The sequence below is a fragment of the Corylus avellana genome, chromosome 4 (genome assembly GCF_965113065.1).
Source record: "Corylus avellana chromosome 4, dhCorAvel1.hap1.2, whole genome shotgun sequence".
NCBI lineage: Eukaryota > Viridiplantae > Streptophyta > Magnoliopsida > Fagales > Betulaceae > Corylus > Corylus avellana.
The window spans coordinates 21,659,746-21,680,738 of record NC_142493.1 but is presented as its reverse complement, the minus strand read 5'-3'; the positions used below and the strand labels follow the sequence as shown (position 1 = coordinate 21,680,738).

At 36.2% G+C, this 20,993-nt stretch overlaps 1 protein-coding gene across 1 annotated transcript in view; it reads left to right on the top strand.

The window, feature by feature from the left end:
- The first annotated feature begins 7,109 nt into the window (after positions 1-7,109).
- Positions 7,110-20,993, top strand: part of LOC132177493 (Eukaryotic aspartyl protease family protein) — a 30,633-nt gene continuing 16,749 nt past the window's right edge. The window contains exons 1-6 of the mRNA XM_059589838.2: positions 7,110-7,468; positions 7,799-7,928; positions 8,085-8,332; positions 15,737-15,961; positions 17,105-17,267; positions 17,376-17,449. Of these exons, the coding sequence (XP_059445821.1) occupies positions 7,203-7,468; positions 7,799-7,928; positions 8,085-8,332; positions 15,737-15,961; positions 17,105-17,267; positions 17,376-17,449 (1,106 nt within the window). The 5' untranslated portion in view covers positions 7,110-7,202. The remainder of the gene's footprint in view (positions 7,469-7,798; positions 7,929-8,084; positions 8,333-15,736; positions 15,962-17,104; positions 17,268-17,375; positions 17,450-20,993) is intronic.

Here is a 20,993-nt window from a genome sequence, read left to right as displayed (position 1 = left end):
GGATCTAAGCTGAAAATAATTTAATCGAATGTGACTGTAATTGAAGGAAAACTATGATGGAGCTACTAATTCTATGTAGCTCATTCCTCTTCCTTCATTCATTAATAGAACCAAAATGTAAGAATATTCTATGACAGCCATTGGGACAACTCACTAGGACACATGACCTCTACTTGAAGGTTTACACATCACTTCCTATATTTTTTGGAAATTACATGTTATTTCACAATTTACTCTTAACACTCTCCCCTTAACTGAAGCAAAAATATCATACAAGTCCAGCTTGAAACAGATAAATTCTAGTCACCTAACAAAGAGACCTGGCAAACACATCAACAAGTTGATCTCCATATTTTACAAAAAATGTAGAAATATCTCAACTCAATATTTTATCCTGAATGAAATACAAGCAACTTCAATGTGCTTTGTTCTCTTATGGAACACTGGGTTAGAAGCAATGTGCACAACAACCGGATCAAACTTACAACCTGAATAGCTTTACTGAGATTTTATTTTATTTTGTTTTTTGGCTTTTTTTTTTTTAAAAAAAAAATTCTTTTTCAGCAAAGTGAAATCCCCATTCATTCTTTGCTTTCAATATGTACTTGAATTCTTTTTTGGCTGAAACTGCTGACAAACAAGAGAGATGATGTCCAATTTCTCTAATGTCTAAAGAAATTAGCTGTTTGACTTTCTCAATGTCTTTGCAGGTATATGTACATACAAAATTTGACAATAAGAAACACATATCCCTTGCCTCATTTACAAGAGTGCTAGAGTAGAAAATTGTTACATCTTGCTTATCTAAAACTTTTAATGTTACATGTTAAAGTGACATCCTACCCAAAATGGTTTTAATATAGATTTGCTCATGCTGGAAATGCCATTCTTTCTTCATATTTTTTGCAATTAGTATCTACATCCTCATAGTTTCTATATCATATATTTCTCCTTTTAACAATTGGTGCTGAATTATTGCTTGTTGTTGTTCAGAACCGCTTTGTTACGATGTTTGTATGCTACTCTCAGGTTAGCGGGTTGGATGGGCAATTGCTCTGGCTTTCATTGCCTCTGCAGACTGCAATCAGAAACATTCATGGTAAAATTTACAGATTATGCTCTAGCGCCTTTACAGGAAGCTGCCTTGACTGCTTTGAGAAGCCTCCCATAATACTTTATCTGTTATTATTACAGGAAGCTACCTTAACAGGAATCATTGAGAAGAGTAGGAGAAAGCAATTTTGACCATTTATCTGTTATCTAGCTTTGTGAATTTGACAGCCTTACCTTACTCATTTACATCATGTAATTGAAATGTCATATCATAACTATGCCATTTGTTATGATTCATTGTAATGATATCTCTGTTGTGCTCAGGATTATGAATTGAAAAGAAGATTTAGTTTCATGATTCGTTGTAATAACATTGCCAAGTTGCTTGCTGGGGTTGGTTTAAAGATTTAGTTTAAGCCTCATGATTCATTCTTTTTATTTGCAAAGATTCCTGAAAGCTGCTTATACTTTTTATTACTACGTGAGATCTTCGATACTATCTAATTTGTAACGCCCAATTTTTTGTACTCAACACTCAAGTTATGACACATACATGTTTATTCTATGCAGTTCACTACTCTAAAGTGTTTGGAATAACCAAAGGGTGTAGCACACTTAAAGAAAACTATTTTGTTAGCTCTTTTGAACTTTGTTCTATCCTTTGATGATCATGTGAAAAATTTGTTGAATGTACATCTCAGTATTTGTTGAACATGGCTCTTCTTTTTTTTCAGTGATGATTTTTTACTAACTGAAACACAAAATTTTCAAAAACACTCGCAGTTTAACAAAACTGGATCAAAAGCTGCAAAACACAGCTTACAAACCAAACTCTTTTAACAACAGAATTGAAATGCATATCAACTCTTACTCTATTTTCTGTCTAAACACTCCATCTACATGAAACCTATATACAAATCAAAAAATCTAGACAAACTAATCTATGAACCAAGTATAAGTAATATCATATCATAAATAATATTGCTAAGGGGCATAACCTTACGACACTAAGAGTATACAAGAGAACCCTAAAGATGAAGACAGAGAAGAACATAAAGTAAAAAAATATACAAAAGTAGAACCAAATACATTATGATGTGCCAATATCCAAATTTGTAACGTGTTTACCACAATAGCTCGCAATTCATCATCGATGTCTCTACATCTTCAAAGTGTCTAGCATTTCTCTCATGTCAAAAACACCACATTAAACACAATAGAACTAGCCTCCATGCTTCCTTTACGGTACCACGCCCAACCAAACCACCCCAACTACTCGTCAAATCTATGACCTGTCTCGGCATAACTCACTTTACACCAAACAATTTAAGAATAAAATTCCTTAGATCTCTCGCGAATTCACAATGAAACAATAAGTGGTCCATTGACTCCTCACTCTTCCTACACATGCAACCTTACTCAACCACTACAACATTCCTCTTTCCCAAATTACTAAGCGTAGAAATTTTCTCTAAACTGTTGTCCATGCCAATTTTTTTTTTTTTTTTTTTTAAAAAAAGCCACCCTCGAATGAGCCTTTACTTGCCAAATACTCCTCATGGGAAAGAAAAACCATCTGGGCTACTTAACACTTTAAAGAACAACTTCACATCAAACTGGCCCATTTTACCTAATCTAGCATTATCTCCATATCTTAACTGGACAAAATACCATGTCATAAACTAACTCTTGACCCAACTCCCACCTCAAAACAAACAAATTTAGAAAATTTGTTCCATTCTTATCTAATATGTTTCCAAACTCCCACTCCAAATGTCACCATACTCCATCACCTCCTTAGAACATTAACTAGCCCTTGTACAATCATATTTAGTTTCGATCGCCAATCTCCATAATGCCTCTCATTTCACCGCATATCTCAACAACAGTTTTCCCAAAAGGGTTTGATTGAACTAAATCAAATTTATAACTTACAATGGACCTAAGTTTATTGGAGTGTAAATTCTCACCCAATTTACTAAATGGAATTTAGATTCATCGCCAATGCCACTCACATAACTAGGGTTTACTCATTAACTCTTAAATTTTCATAAACATCTTTTTTTTTTTTTTTTTAACATATGTTCAAAATATCAAAAGTATAATCATATTCTTATAAAATAACAAGGCTTAGTTTTTTTTTTTTTTTTTTCAAATAAATAGGAAGGTCTTTGTCGGTATTATAGTTACAGCTTCCATAAATTGTTGGGATGATTCATAACTCAAGTACTCACTGCAATATTATCGTATTTATTTTTGCTAGTCTATTAGTCTAGTATTATTATTAAAAGACTAATATTTTGTCCTTTTAACAATATAAGAGTAGCAGGTAGGCCACGATGGAACAATATTGGATTGTGAGTCAATATGAATAGTATATTGCACACTCCATTAGCATGATTTTCACAATTAAATTGCTATATGTGTTGTCCCCATAATTATGCCTTAATTGCATTACAAATGTACTATTTTTTTTGGTGTAATTATGGAGATAATGATCATGAGCATAATTTACTCAAATCTCAAAACAATTCTAAAATGCCCATTTCCTTATACTTCTTTCCAATTAAACCTGGCTCACTACATGGGCTAGGCTCCAGTCACGATTTAGTTATTATGTCATGTACTTACACAACTACTTTTTCACTTGTAAAACATCTTTGTTGTATAGTTTAGCAGTGTTACCCCATTAGGGTGGATCGGGGTTGTTCGCAAGGCTTGATACGCTGAGTGAAGTCTTATAGAAGCAGATTTATATATATTATTTGTGTATATATGTACTTGAGATGGTATTGTATACTTGTAATTTTTATTTATTTTTTTGGTCCTTTGAGACTCTAGTTTGTATTGATGATAGAAAATGACGCTAAAGGTATTTAGTCTTTCAACTTAGATCAATATTTCATTCTCTGTTGCATTTTGTTATGGTATTTGTCGTTACATGAATCACTTTTATTTAATTACTAGATAATTATATTAGGAGTACTACGAGTAATACTTTGAGTTAATTAATTTGAAGGGCATTATACTTTTACAGACGACAAAGTTGAAAGAGAGGATGGGCAATAATAGATGTTAGACATGGTCCTTCGTATTTTGAGTATATAGTTTGGGTCCAAAATGGAATAATGCCATGAAGTGACTACAAGTTCAGTTAGATGACATTGTTGCCTTTTGATTATGTAATTATAACTTGTATAATTATGATGACAGAATATGATATATAAACAATTTGTAAATGGTGATGCTTATAATGTATATAGTCATAGAGGAATGCCATGGTGTTTAAGCCTGAGAGCTTTGGTGCATTTATAGCAAATTCTACTACGTGTTTATTATCATGGTACAGTGGTAGAGCTGTAAGGTAATTTATAAATTGTGTAAATATTGGGGGTGCTATAGACGTCATCGGTGGTCAGTCAGTTTGATGTTGTCGGTGTAACACCCAACCAAGACATGACATTAATTTATTTAAAAATAGTAGTGGTAAATTCCAAAACCTAAAACCCATAAATATTTATTTGTGAGAAAATAAATTTCCAAACAAATACTCAAAATATTATACTCTAAAATAAAATGGTCAAGGGTAATTCAAATGTTATAAAGGAAATTAGGAATCTTGGACAATCGAGATGCGACTGTTGGATCCAACTTGGAATGTTCAAGAATAACTACATCGTTTATTTTTGGACACCAATTCCAAAAACGTGCATTGAGCTTATATATTCATTCTTTTCGCCCCTTGCTTCATTTTTTATACTCATTTGCTTCATTAACCACCCCCCCCCCCCCCCCGCGCACGCGCGCGCACACACACACACACACACATTTGCTTGGAAGATTTCTCCTCAAAGCTTGGAGAAGCTCCTACCATTGTGGCTAGAAGCTTAACCCATCCTCTAAGCTCGTTTTTAAGCATGATTTATTATTGTACAACTTGTATTATAATATGCTCAACCACTTTTATAACTATTAAAATTGATATTTCTACAGAGGGGGAGAATCCATGCATGAAAGTTGTAGATTTAAAGATATGATTTCCTTACTTCATAAACCATGTTTTAATACATATTACACTTTGTTTTGATGCACTTATCTCAGATTATTAGCAAGGATTAATAATATCAAGAAGTATGTTGGAATCCTTTACATCTTTATTAGATGCTTATGATTATACATGTGTTTAACATGTTGTAATATGGTAAATGATGATTGTTAGGACTTCTAGGACCAATATGAGTTGTGCTTTAAGTTTGAGAATAGGTTTACAATTTAGATTCTGCTAACTATCTTTATTACAAAGCATCAAACATTTGACCCTTGAGCATTAAATGATCGACTCAAAACATAAACCAATAATTAGGGTTTATATGCATGATTAGGGTTCTGCTTATAGGTAAAGGTTTTAGTGTGCTGCATGTTTAATATTAAGGTATGTATTACAATGACATGAAGGTTAAGACATGTCAAAATGAAGATGATCGATTAAGGTAACTAAATACTTACACATACATTTTTTATTTTACTATACAATATGTTTCATGAACTGAGCAGACTTTTAATTTATTTTAAGAGTCATGAGCCTAATGATTTTATCAAATGTTATAATGCTCCAAAATGGATATTTGTTTATTAAATGGTTTATAATTGAACATATGGTATCTATCACAAGACCAGTGGACCGGTAGTGATTTTAAAAGTTACATTATTTTTGTAGTGACATAAGAAGGATACATGAACTTCTAACATTACTCATTGGCATAATGATGGAGGCAACACTTATTAGCTTTGCAAAAACTAATAACATTTTGGTTTCCAAAGTTGAGAATTTCGAATTGCTACCTAAGGATCATTGTATAATAGATTTCGTGATAATTTACTTATTAAGTTGTTAATTTACGTATTTGCTACTTTTCTACCTATAAAACACCTTGATATTTTACAGATTAACGATGTTTTGTATATTAGCAAGTTTGCCATAATTTAGATTTGAGCGTTTCATTGGGATGAAGATGCCGAGTGAATGACTTGTATTGTCAAGTTTACATAGATAGATAGAAGTTGTTAATTTTGTAGTATTTCTCTTTGAAAGCTTTGAGTTTGTTTAATGATAATTAATGGCCTTTGAAGATAATCATAACTGTCTTAGATCATTTTTTTTTTCTCCCGATTTTCGCTATAGTTTACTTTGATAGTTAGTGTTTGTGTAGTGAATCTAGCTAATTACAAGTTAATTAGTGTGGAATTACTATAAATAACACTTTAAATTAATTATTTTTTAGAGTATTACAATTGATGGCGGCTCCTTATAATCCTTGCTATTGCCTAGATTTTTTTTTTTTTTTAATTGTTTGACATGTCCGCACAAGAGAGGGGAGGAAGGATTCGAACTAGTGACCTCCGCTTCATTAGGCGTGGTCCTAGCCGATTGAGCTACCTCTTGAGGACGCTATTACCTAGATTCTTAATTGATGGACATAGGCAATTAGATTTTTGGCTGAAAGAAAGGCCAACCTTGTTTTAAATTTTTAAATTTTGGATGGCAGTATCGTCCAAAATTTCGAAATTTTTTTTATCAAAACCATTATTTTTTTGTTGACATATCCGCACAAGGAGAGGGAAAAAGGAGAGAGATTTGAACTAGTGACCTCCGCTTTATGAAACATGATCCCCAACCGATTAAGTTACCCATCGGGAACAATCAAAACCATTCATCCTAACAAACAATATCAATTACTTAAAAAAAAAAAAAAAAAAAAAAGAATTTAAAGAATTGCTGAAACCTCCACCAACCCCTCTTACATGGCATGCTTATAGCCGTCCAGATTCTTCAAATTGTAGCCCCAACATTTGAGAGAATTGGAGGGGACCTTGGTAGTTGGAGTGGTCTTCAAATTGTAGAGCATTTGGGGGAATTGGAGGGACCTTGATCCTGTATTATCTTCTATTTACAATTGCGCATGAAAAAAAAAAAAAAGAAGAAAAAAAATGAAATATATATAGTGGCAGTGGGGCCCACCCTCTAGTCCTCCGAGTAAAGTCTGGGGGGGCTTGACTTCTCGTCTAATCGACCAATGGCATTTGCTTCGGCGCTTCGGCTTCCATGGACTTGTGTAAGTCGCTTTAAAAGACTTGATTGAATCCCAAGGATGACGACGACGAGCGTGATGGCCATAGTCCGGAGGTGTTGCAGCTTCGGCGCGTCAGTTGCGCTGCTATTCTCGCTTCTGATTACTACGAGTGTTGGTTTTGCTGGAGTCTTCGGCTACAACGGCGTACTCAACGTCAAGTACAGATATGCGGGACGCGAGCGCTCGCTTATTCAACTCAAAGCTCACGATAGCCGCCGCCAGCTTCGAATTCTCGCCGGCGTCGATCTCCCCTTGGGCGGCTCTGGTCGTCCCGATGCCGTCGGGTTCGCCTTCCACTCTTTTTAAATTTCTTGCTTCCTATTTCTTCTCCTTGTTTCAATTTCCATTTCCGTACATTATTGGTTGTGATTTTAACGCACGCACACAGGCAAATACATGCTTAGTATTGTTGTTGTTCTTTCTCTCCAACTGATTTTACCAGCAGGATTCTTCAAATTTAATTGCTATTATTTGAAACACGATAGATATCGTTGTGTTAAATTTGTGAAAATTGCCAACGGCTTCCTTGTTCTTGTGCATGTGATTGTTCTTTTGGAATTACTAGTATTGCAAGAAGCCAGTGATAAATTTATTTCATTTCCGGGATGTTGTAGGCTTTACTATGCTAAAATAGGGATTGGAACACCTCCAAAGGACTACTATGTGCAGGTAGATACAGGAAGCGACATTATGTGGGTCAACTGCATTCAGTGCACCGAGTGCCCCAGAAGAAGCTCCCTTGGTGTATGCTGCCTCACTTCTCTACCTCAATTTTTTGCTTGTTCCTCTTTTACAGTTATTTATTTATTTATTTTTGGCCTATCTGCATTGGGATATGGAGACCACATGTTGATACGCATTTGATTGCTTTTCTCTGATTCAGTGTTCGTCTTCCAACAGATTGAGCTGACCTTATACAATATAGAGGACTCGGCAAGTGGGAAATTGGTTCCTTGCAATCAAGAGTTTTGCTTAGAGATAAACGGGGGTCCTTTATCCGGCTGCATGGCTAATATGTCCTGTCCGTATCTTCAGATATATGGAGATGGCAGTTCCACCGCTGGATACTTTGTGAAGGATGTTGTGCAGTATGATCGGGTGTCTGGAGACCTCCAAACTACTTCGGCCAATGGAAGTGTTATATTCGGGTGAGTTTACAATTCATACGTCTTCCGTTAGTGAACCAGTAGATATGAATATTTGTCTGCAAGTATGACCATGATTTCTTATTGTACTCTTTATGCAATCTAATGTATGGTACAATTACAAACAATTCTGTGTGTGTTATATTGATGATAGGTTCAGTGATATAAAATTATAAAAGGAATACTTTTTGACTTAGATTTTATAGATACTTCTTCAGGTTAGAATGAGGGTAATGTTTCATATGGTTTAGAGATAAGGACTTGGTACAACGTTATCGGCCACCAAAGATGAGCTTTCTGAGTGTGAATATGTATTCTAATTCAGAATGTTCTCTAGCTTTCTCCGTATCTCATGCCTAAGACCTAGAATCCGAATGTTCTTAATGGTGAATCCTTTTTGGCAGTTCAGGTTTGTGTTGATCGTGTGAATTTGCTTTCTTCATAAAGAAACTCTTTGTAGGGCTTTGGTGGAGTTTTGAGATTCTCGTTGAATACCACAAAGTGGTGGAGATGTAAGTTCTTGCTTTCAGATTCTGCATTTCTGTTGTAAAAGTTAGCTTCCTATGTTAGCTTCCCCGTGGAAGTAGCCCAATGAGTGAATTATGTCAATCACTTCTATGGTGGCTATGTTGTTTTGTCTATTTTTTGGCCTCATATTTATTTTATAATTCGCCCAAGATTTGTGTGTTGTTTGGCCAAATTTTTTTTGGCTAAATGTAGCAGTTGGACTTGTAGTGTCAGATTTTGATTAATTAAAAATCATGGTAATCCTTTTTGGGAAGTATTATGGTAATAGCTAGTAATATTTTGAGGGGAAAAGTGTGGTCAAACCACATTATAATAGCATATTTTGAGGGTAAAAGTGTTGTCTAACCATGTTAAATTCTTATCTCTCGCATGTGGTTCAATTTTTTTATATATTTCAAATCTCTGTGGTTATATTAGTCCTTTTCTCAAAAGCAATTCAACTGAAAAGTAGTAAGAATTCTAGTATCTTGTTCTCCTTGGTAAGTAGAATGTTTGTATTCTTCTTCCTATTAGGGGTTCTCTTGTGTACTACTCCCTGTGTGCTAGGGTTGCACCCTTCTGCGCTTTATTAATGATATGAAATTACTTATAAAAAAAATGAGGGGATTGGCATGACAGATGGAGTCAGACGATCTTCTTCAATATGTTGTACTGAAATGAGTAAATGTGAAGTAACACACTTCTTGCCTAGAAAATGAAGGATTTACATGATCTAATTTGATTCAAATGAGATTTATGTGAACATGTCTAAAATTCCTATTTTGACTTGCTTGCAGTGGCGTTCTGTTATGAAGTTTTTTGTTTTTGTTTTGGAAAAACTTTACTTAACCCCCCAAAGTTCAAAAACTATCAATTTAGTGTATTGAACTTTAAAACATTTGCAATCTCACCCCTCTGATTAAGGTTTGTGGTTAAATTAGACGGTCAAAAGATGAAATGACCATTATACCCATGTAAACTTTATGAAATTATAAAATTACCCTCAAATTACAATTAATTTTTTATTTTTTAAAAAATGTGAATTAGAAAAAAAAAAAAAAGCTAGGGAAAATACAAGGGGGTTTTGGCAATTTCTCACCCAAATTAAATAGTAAATCCTAATGGAAACCCCCCCCCCCCCCCCCCCCCCCCCCCCCCCTCTTTTTTGTTTGGTTAGGTGATTTGAAAGGAGATGTCTTCTTAGGCAAGGTTGGAATTTTTTTGCCAAAGGTATTCATTATGAGGTGGGGGTGGGTTCAAAAGTTCGTTTTTGGCATGATATCTGGTGTGGGGACTCCTCTTTGAAGCATGCTTTCCCGTCTTTGTACAGCATAGCCAGACATAAAGAAGCTTGGGTGAAGGATAACTTTATTTGGAGGAATGGGGTTGTCGAATGGAATGTCATTTTTGTGAGGTCGGTTCAGGATTGGGAGATGGATTTGATTTCCTCCTTTCTTGACCGGTTGTATTCGTACAAGATATCCTTAGGTTCTATGGATTGTATTCGATGGTCTTCGTCTAAGAAAGGCAATTTCGAGGTTAAGTCCCTCTTCAAGGCCTTGTCCAAATGTGATCATGAATTGTTTCCTTGGAAGAGCATTTGGCGGACAAAGGTGCCATTGCGAGTGGCTTTTTTCGGGTGGACCGCGGCCTTAGGCAAAATTTTGACTCACGACACCCTGCGGAAGAGGAACATAGTGGTAGTGGAATGGTGTTGTATGTGCAAGAAGAATGGAGAGTCAGTTGATCATCTTCTTCTCCATTGCGAGATTGCAAGTGTTCTTTGGCATACTATTTTTGATCGGTTTGGGCTGTTTTGGGTCATGCCTTGCAAGGTGAGGGGCTTGTTCGATTGTTGGTGGTCGGGAGGAAGTTCTCGAAGCGCGGTAGTGTGGAAGATGATCCCTTTGTGTCTTATGTGGTGTATTTGGAATGAAAGGAATGCTAGATGCTTTGAAAACTCCACTAGGAATATAGAGGATTTGACTCATTTTTTCCTCTTTACCTTGTATTCCTGGACGGCCGCTTGGCTAGCTCCTATAGGAATTAGCTTCTCTGATTTTCTTGTTCATTTTTCTCCCTCTTAGGCGCTCTCGTGTATACTTCCCGTGTATATGGGTTGCGCCCCTCTGCGCTCTTTTATATCATATTTACTTATCAAAAAAAAAAAAAGGAGATGTCTTCTTAGACAATAAATAGGTTTAAGTGACTTTTATAAATGTGTAGCAACTAACATTTATCAATCACTTGTTAGTCTTGCTACACACATTGTGATGATCATGGTTTTAAAAAATTGAACCTAACCAGGCGGTCCGATTGGTTCAACCATGAATTTGGGACCTATAATGGTCAGGTCAATCTCCTAAAACCGCATTGCTAAAATCATTGACCCTAGGGTCAAGCCATTTGAATTGGTGGACCATTGGTGAGTTTTGCGGTTTCAATGGGCCTGGTGGATTCAAATGATATTGGTGATGTTGGTGATGTTTAGGTAAACACATGCACGACATCGTTTTGGGAATTAATCAAGACCAAGAAGTCATTTTTGGCGGCCCACCCCACTCATCTTCATATGAAAACACTTGACATTTTTTTTTTTTTGATAAGTAATAACCAGTTTTTTTTTTTGAACCCCTTCTTTGGCTCTTCATCTTTTTGAACACCCCCCCACCCCCACAAGCTAATCGATTAGTCCCTGGCCGCTGCTGGCCACCAAAACCCATGTCCCATGTCATACCCCACCCCTTGTCCTCTTTGTCTATTTCTATTGTGCTCTTCTAGTTTTTAGTTTTTATTTTTTTTATTTTTTTAATACATTTTAAAGTAAATCAATCTCAATATAAGCGCAAAGGGGTCCAATCCAATAACATAAGGAGTATACAAGAGAGATTCCGAATTAGGTAGAAAAAGAATAACAAGAGTCCAAAAATTCCTCAAAACTAAAAAAAGCGATGATTATTAATTTTTTTTTTTTTTTTTTATAACGTGGAACCCTTCCAAGGTAAGGCTACTTTGTGTACCCACCCCCGTTAGGTAAACCTCGGACTCATGTAAAGCGCCCCCTTCATACGGATCGGGTAATAGTCTGGCTTCACCTGTTGCCTGGCCCCAAAGAATTGTTTGCATCCAAGGTGATTCGAACCTTAGACCTCATGGACTACCACAAAGACCAAGGCTCTTACCACTTGAGCCAACCCCTTGGGGTTAAAAAAATGATGATTATTATATATACTGCCATCCAAGCATAAAGAGATTTGAATATAAAATCTTTGAACTCTAATACCGAACTCTCACAATTCTTCGAACCTCCTCGCATTCTGCTCTCTCCAAATGTACCACACTCAAATTGCGCCATCTTCCAACTTTCTGTGGCAAAATGCTAGAGCCATTTCCCCAATAGAGCTCGGTTAATCTGGGTCAAATTTCTTACCGCCAAAGCACTATGAAAAACAATTTTTAGCCCAACTGACTAGATGGAATTTGAACTCATCGCCAACTCCACCCATAGAAAATCCTTTTGAAGTTTTTCAATCTGATTAGCAACACCTACAGCACCTACAAGAATGGGTAAAAGGGATAGCTAATATGTGGGTAAATTAGAAAGAGTACTTTTAATCGAAGTCTACCACCCTTTGACAAATAAAGCCTTTTCCAATCAGGCAAACGATATTTTTTCAACAAGACCATCTCATATTGACTTAGGCATGTACGGAGCCCCCAAAGGAAGACCCAAATACTTCATAGGCAAAGAGGGGAAAATAAAAAGAAATAAAGTCAATGGAAATTTGAATAGGAGAGAGAATATTTTTGAGTAATAATGTTATGCCTTTTGTCTTAGAACTCTGAAGGTAGTTGACCGAAAATTCAATGTGGGTTTTGGTTGGGTTGCATTTATTGGCAGCAAAGAGAGGTGGGTGGGGTTCTTTACATTCTCTATACATGGTGAACTGGACTGGATTAGGCGATGGAATATTATTGTGGCAGTTGTGATTTGACGGAATGAACAGTGGCAATGTGGGTTGATGGCTTCCTAATCAGAAAGGGATTTGACTTCTTGTGTTGTGAATTGTGATATTTTTGATGGCTCGAATGGAGGTTTAAGTGGCATTTGGCTTGGATTTTGGAAATTAGAAATGTGCTAAAAAAAGATGGAAGGTGTGAAGTAGAATCTTATTTTTATTCCTGTGGGAGACGAGGGTGTTAAGCTTTTATTCTGAAAATGAATGATCAAACCTTTGGCTTATTTGTATTACTCAAAGTAGAACACACACAAGGGCCATGGAACAGAAACTAAATATGTCCATTATTTGGAATTTAGTTAATTATCTTTTTGATAAGTAGTCATAGTTTATTAAAAAGCGCCAAAGCCCAACCCAAGTACACAACACAAGAAGTGCACAAGAGATACACTTAGTTAGAAGAAGAAGAAAAAAGATAATAAAAACATGAAAGGTAGAAGTCATTGATGACTACATGGTGGTTGAAACCCCAGTTAGATATTTTCACCTTGAACTTTTCACTTTTTCGGTTCTCTCAGCGGTTAATTTTTTAAAACCATTAGAGCGGCTCATGACTAGGAGATGGATGTCTTTGCTTTGTTCTTCAATTTGTTGTATTCGGAGTGTGGTTGTGTGGAAGATGGTACATTCTTGCCTTCTTTGGTGCTTGTGGAGGGAAATGAATGATCGAATCTTTGAGGATCGCAAGAGGACATTAAAGGAGCTTAAGTCCTTTTTTTATCTTTTTATTTGGACAGCTGCGTTTGTAGCTTCTTTGGAGATTAGTTTTCATGATTTTTTTGTTCGTTTTTCTTCTTCTAGCTAAGTGTTTCTCTTGTGTACTTCCTGTGCACCTCGGTTGTGCTTTCATTTTTATTGATATTCAATTACTTATCAATTTTTTTTAAACCATAACTATGAGGGAAAGGGTTTGTAAGGGAGACTGGGAACACATGAAACATGGGATCAAGGCTCCGTTCTATGACTTCGGTCATGGCATGTATAGGAACTCGTGGTTGTGTATGGCTCTGGTGTAAGGTGCCAATTTCAATGTCTGGTATTCTCATCCCTTTATAACTATCTATGCTTATGATGGATTTCTCTCATCAGTGGATGTAAGTAGCTTTGCATGAACCATCTCAAAATCTTGTTTTTATGTAATTAAATTTATTATTTATTTTATCCCAATGTGGCTGTATTTTTGAAGCTAAACAAGTGGTATCACAACCAACATATTGATTGGGTATCGACTACAGAAGCTTTGAGTATGACTAGATAGGATGATTATTAGAGGGTTTTGTTGAGACGACAGTTGCTAGATACAAAAGCTAGAGAATTTTATGAACCAATTGACATGAGATGCATCAAAATGGTTCAATTTAACCATCTTCTTCTTCACTGTGAAGTGGCACGAGCCCTATGGAGTGTGCTATTTACTCTTTTGGATGTCACATGGGTCATGCATGGAAGGGTGGCATATTTGCTAGCTTGTCGGTACGGTTAGAGAGGTAATAGTTCCGTAAGGGAGGTGTGGAGAACCGCCTCACTGTGTCTAATGTGGGTTATTTGGAGAGAGTGGAATGCACGATGTTTTGACGATCAAGAAAAAACGGATGAGCTCAAAAAGATGTTTATCAAGACTCTGTTCCATTTGGCTAAAGCTTTTAATGTGTCTCAGATTTCTAATCTGCCTCAATTTTTGGCTTTTTGTTCTTCTTTTTGTCTATAGTGGGGCCTCTCTTTGTATACATCCTATGTACTAGGGTTGCGCCCCTCTGCCATTTTCAATGAATTACTTATTTATCCAAAAAAAAAAAATGGTTCAATTTATTTCACTAACATTATTACAACACATTGAAATGAGTTGAAATACCTTGTTGTAGACATATTTATAAAAACTAACCATGATAAATCTCTTTATAATGTTAATATCTCACAGGTACACCTAATCATTTAAAAACTTATCAAAAAAAAATCTCTTTATAATGTTTGTTCTCTTTCTCTTTATATCTCTCCACGTGTGTGTGTATCCGTCCCTGATGAGGAAGCAGTTGAATTGTATTCAAGCTTTAGGTTGACAACTAAGATCAGTTATGTGTTATGCTTTCTACAACCTACAATTACAGTATGGTTACAGAGATGAACTCTGTGTGAAATGCTTGAAAATTGCCCAAACAATTCTTCTATAAGTTAGTTCTCTCAGTTTAATGCAAAGGTTGCCCATAAAAAGTTTAATACAAAGGTTGCAGTAATGTATGGGATTTACTGTGTGCTTTATCTGCTCATGGCTGACATGTTTGTCATTGCCAATTTAGATATTGGCATATAGCAGGTTGAAACCTAAATTGGTTGTAGACATGATCATAATGGGGGGAGACTTTCCCTTGACAGGATCGATTAACCATTAAAAGGTACATTGTGTAAATTATTTTTTGATAAGTAAAGCCACCTTTAATGCCCCCATATTGGGTTACAAGCTTGCACTACCGAGCTCGGCAATTATATTTAAGTAGAATAATAAATGAGTATGGTATGGCAGGATGATCATTTTTTCTTTTCTTTTCTCTTTTTTATGCAGTGGTAGACTGAATTTGACTATCCATAGAATGTTTGTTGTAACTTAAAGTTAAATGTTTTCTTATTATGCTATGTTATTCTGCACTTCGAAGTTTTTTTTTTTTTCCTTATTTTCTTAATTTTAGTTTATTGAATATCATGAAGTCCCCTTTGATGCTTTCTATTTTGTTCTAGAAATTCTCAATGGTATAAACTTGTTGATACCTATCTCAATATCATTTCTGTTTCATAATGTTAGAAGGTCCTATTCTTTTTGTTGTTATTAGCCTGTACTTTTTTCTCTTTTGGGGGTGTTTATGTGGTGGTTTTGATGTTTTTGGCATAGGTGTGGAGCTAGACAATCTGGGGATCTAGGTTCTAATGAAGATGCACTTGATGGTATACTTGGTTTTGGAAAATCAAATTCGTCAATAATTTCACAGCTAGCTTCATCTGGAGGAGTGAAAAAGATGTTTGCTCACTGCTTAGATGGAATAAATGGGGGAGGTATCTTTGCTATTGGGCATGTTGTGCAACCAAAAGTTAACGTGACTCCATTGGTACCGAACCAGTATGTGATGTCTTTTATAGGTGTTATGGTTGTCCCTTGTTTGTCCCATATAGAATCTCAGTAGTCATTTGTGTTTATTTTGCTTGTAATGCTATAATATTGGAATAAATTAATTGTTATTTTAGATTAAATGTGCTACTTGACTTTGGAAGAGAGGTCATAGCTTTCTTTGATTTCATCAATGGGCGACATTTACTAATTGATGCTCATTTTTTTCATTTTAGCTTGCAGTCATTTGTTTCAAATAGGAATACTTATATACAAGGATTAAAGGAAGTCAACTAATTTAGTGGGGAAAGCTTTGATGATGGATGATCAAGTGAAGCCGACCCCTAAAATGAGCTTTCTACTGCTGTACTTATAATGCAGCTAAACTTAATTGTACTTGAAAAGAATGTATAGTTCATTCCTGTAATTATTGCACCTAATCGTCTCATATAACAGTTTACTTTAGCAAGCTCTAAAACTCAAAGTTTAGCAAGCGGGACTTGCTTGTGTTGCTTTTAATAGATTGCTTCATTGTTTATGCTCTTTGGAGTGCATGTGCTGTAAAGCAAATATCTGTTGAGTCCACTGATATGATAATTAAGATACAAGTTGCTTGAGTGTGTTGATTGGTTTGGTATTCTGAAGTTCTCTGAGGAGAGAAAGAGGTTAAAGGAATTTTGTAGTATTGGATTTTTTTAATTACAAGGGAACCAAGCCATTACATTGTAAAAATAAGAAGATAGCAGAGTCACATGTAGTCAAGTAGAATGGTTTGTTTCTTGATATGTATTAAATATATAGAGCCTAGAAAAAGCTGTACTGAATATACAGAGATGGTGGACCTGTTATATATACTAAAGATTGACTGGCAAATCTATGTTTATTATAATGCATTCAATAAGCAGCCACTTTCAACCATCTGGACTAAATTTTAAATATTTCAAATAGAATTGAATTACTAAAATATAATGTTGATCTCTTGAGTATGTCAAGTGTTGCTTCTTTGAATATACATGCTCATGTAATATGTTCCTTTTGCTTTCTGCATTCATGAGTCTTTTATTACTAAGCACTTGTACTTTTTCTTCTCAGTCATGTTATGTCTTGTCCTATGGAATTTGGCAAGTAAGCTATTTCTTCTTGTTAAATTTATAGGCCGCATTACAATGTCAATATGACAGCTGTTCAAGTTGGTCATGTTTTTCTAAATCTTTCAAATGAGGTGTTTGAGGTTGGAGACAGAAAAGGGACGATAATAGACAGTGGTACAACCTTGGCCTATCTACCAGAAATGGTTTATGAGCCATTAGTAAGTAAGGTATGTGATTTATATGAGCCATTATAGGGTGCATGATATATTAAAGCTATATCTTGTTGACTTTCTGATTTCAAGTTGCCCACTTACTCATTTTAATATCTTTGTTAGATAATCTCTCAACAGCCAGATTTAAAAGTTCAGACTGTTCATGATGAGTATACATGCTTTCAGTACTCCAAAAGGTATGTTGCAGTATATATTGTTGTCATATAGGTCTTTTATTGTTAAGAGATGGTAATAGCTAGATGTGGTGTTGATGGCTAGAGAGAAAGAGGAAAATACAAACAATATTGGATCTCAACCCAGACACACATGCACGCACACACACAAGCACACATGGAAGAAATAGAGATTGAAATAGTGATCTTTATGGATGGCCTTCATAGATATATCTCCCAAGTGATCACTATACTTGATACATGAGGAAACAATTTGCATTTTCATAATTATATCTTGGAAGCTGTAATACTCTAACTCAACGTGTTCATTCCTTTCATGATACACAGGATTACTAGTGAAGTACATGTCATCTTGATTGTAATATCTTGATAGGCTTGTCACTAAACAAATTCCATTTATTATACAATAAACTTCACTAATTGTCTTCGTCTTAAGATGGAGGAAGATGAATAGGATGTTATTGATCAAGTTGAGACTCCACTTGACTTTCTAAAGATGAAGATTAAATGAAAACTATGGATCTATAGATCATGATCTAGAATTGATAAAGATGTAGAAGAAAGAGGATGGAGATTAAATGAAAACTATGGATCTATAGATCATGATCTAGAATAGATAAAGATGTAGAAGAAAGAGGACAGAGAACCACAACCAACAATTGATTGAGGACTACCAAATCCAGAGTCTCTGAAGATCTAGGATAGACGAACACCTAAGTTAGAATATAGAGAAACTGTACTAGTCATGTGAGTTGATGCCCTTGAGTCAATGACCCATAAAGAGGATCTAGATGGTGCTAAAAAGGTAGTGTCACCTGTTTGGGCAAGTCTACCTACCTCTGCAATAAGCACTTATTGAGCTCTTTAAAAAGAGCCAAGTGCTTTACCTGTTTCTACCTCTGTATAGGCACTTGTTCATCTCTTCAAAAATGGCTGAGTAATTTACTTCAGTAAGATTGATGAAATCATCAGAAGCTGGAAGTAGTGGTATTGTAACTGGAAATCTCTTAAGTTTGGGAACGGCTTGTAGACGAATATATTACCTGGTGACTCTGCATTTGCAACAAAGTTTCAATATCATGGCCATTACCTCCACAATGAGATTGCTTTTGGCCTTGTTCTCAACCTTGATGTCTGTCATCACATCAATCAGTCCAGGCTAGGCTCCAAATCCTCTTCTTGTCACTTCACAACCATGAGAAGCTTTGCCTTAAGCAGAGACTAAGGCCTGATTTTCTTTTTCAGTCTAGCTAAGGCCTAATACCATGTTGTGTCAATGCCTAGAGAGAGTGGCTGGCCTCTAAGTATGTCACTTGACACAGTGGAAGGTTGGGGATAAAGGGTTATTCATGATAACTCCAAAAGGGCTCTAGAATCCACTAGAAAAGAACTTTTTTTTTTTTTATAAGTAAAGATATATAGATTAAAAGCACAGAGGGGCGCAACCCTAGTACACTAGGAGTATACAAGAGAGCGACTAAGAAGAAGAAAAAGAAGAAGAGAACATAAAAAGAAAATCTTGGAAGCTGATCACTATAGGCGCTAGCCAACCAGCAGTCCAAGTGAAAAGGTGTACAAGAAAAAATGAATGAGGTCCTCTAAATTCCTAGTCGAGTCCTCAAAACTTTTAGCATTTCTCTCGTTCTAAATGCACCACATAAGGCAGAGAGGGACCATCTTCTACACAACGGTGTTGCTAGTTTTACCACCTGTCCACCAAGAAGCGAACATCTCCTTAACGTTACCCGGCATAACCCAACACAAGCCAAACCGAATGAAAATGGCATTCCACAAGGAATGCACCACCCCACAGTGGAGAAAGAGATGGTCAATAGACTCCCCATCTAATTCACACATGCAACAACGATTTATCACCACAATACCTCTCTTCTGAACATTGTCCAAAGTTAGAATCTTTCCAAGCACGGCCGTCCAAACGAAAAAAGCCACTCTCGAAGGAGCCTTGGTGCGCCAAATACTTTTCCAAGGGAAAGGAATGGGGTCTTTAGATGCAAGGATCCTATAAAAAGATCTTACTTCGAATTTGCCTTTACGAGAAGAGATCCACCTTATTCTATCCTCCCCTTCCCTGCCTATCGGATGCTAATACAATACCGTGTAAAAAGAGGCCAAGACCTCCACTTCCCAATCATGTACCCTGCGAGTGAAGAAAACATTCCACTGAACAGAGCCATTTAAGCATTCCCTATTGTCTGCAATAGACGCATCCTTATTGGTGGCAATATGGAAAAGTCCAAGAAAAGCTTTCTTGAGAGGCATGTCACCGCACCAAATATCCTCTCAAAACCTGATATTGGACCCAAGACCAGGGACAAATCTAATGTGGCATTGGAATGACCTCCACCCCCTACATATGTGCTTCCATAACCCTACCCCATGCGATCCTCTGGGTATCGTGGAGCACCAACCACCCCAAACCGCACCATACTTTGCCACCAGAATCTTTCTCCACCAAGCCTCTTTCTCATGAGTAAATCTCCACAACCATTTTCCCAATAAAGCTTGATTCATCAAACGCGAATTCCAAATGCCTAAACCTCCCTCATAGATCGGAGAACAGACCTTATTCCAACTGACCAGATGGAATTTAAACTCTTCATCAATCCCACCTCATAAGAAATCGTGTTGAATCTTCTCAATGCGCTTTGCCACTGATGCCGGAATAGGAAACAAAGACAGAAAGTAGGTGGGAAGATTGGATAAGGTGCTCTTTATGAGAGTGATCCTCCCCCCCTTTGATAAATACAAGCGTTTCTAAGAGGCCAGCCTTCTGACATATTTCTCCAACACGTCCTCCCAAATAGCCTTGACCTTGAACGAGGCCCCCAATGGGAGACCCAAATACTTTAACAGCATGGAAGCTAGACCACATCCCAAAATACCAGCCAGCATACCCGCATTGTCCATACTACCAATAGGGACCAAGACAGATTTGGCCAAGTTCACCTTTAACCCAGAGACAGCTTCAAAGCATACAAGTAAAGCACCAATATTTCTTACTTGAGAAGGATCTACCCCACAAAAAACCAAAGTGTCATCAGCAAAGAGGAGGTGAGAGACAATAACATGATCCGTTTCTCTAGCCCCCACTGAAAACCCAGAGATGAGTCCCCTATTTATCGAAGCATCGATCAACCTATTAAAAGCCTCCATAACCAAGACAAACAGGAATGAAGAGAGAGGGTTAATAGTAGCTTAATAATAGTTCCATAAGAACTTAATAATAGCTTCTGCGTCAATTGGAGGATAAAGAGTTATCATGTTCAAATCGCTTTATACATTGCTTGGGGTGTATAATAGTTCACACTTTTCTAACTTTTCTGAATTTTTGGATTTTTGTTCTTTTTTACCTTAATAGGGTGCTTCTTTTGTACACTTCCTGTGTATTAGGGTTGTGCCTCTCTGCACTTTAATGAAATTGATTTACTTATAAAGAAAAGAAAAGAAAAGAAAGAAACACTATTATGATGTCTGGGGTTGAAAATCTACCATTTTCTAATCTAGAACATATCATTTAACTAAAAAT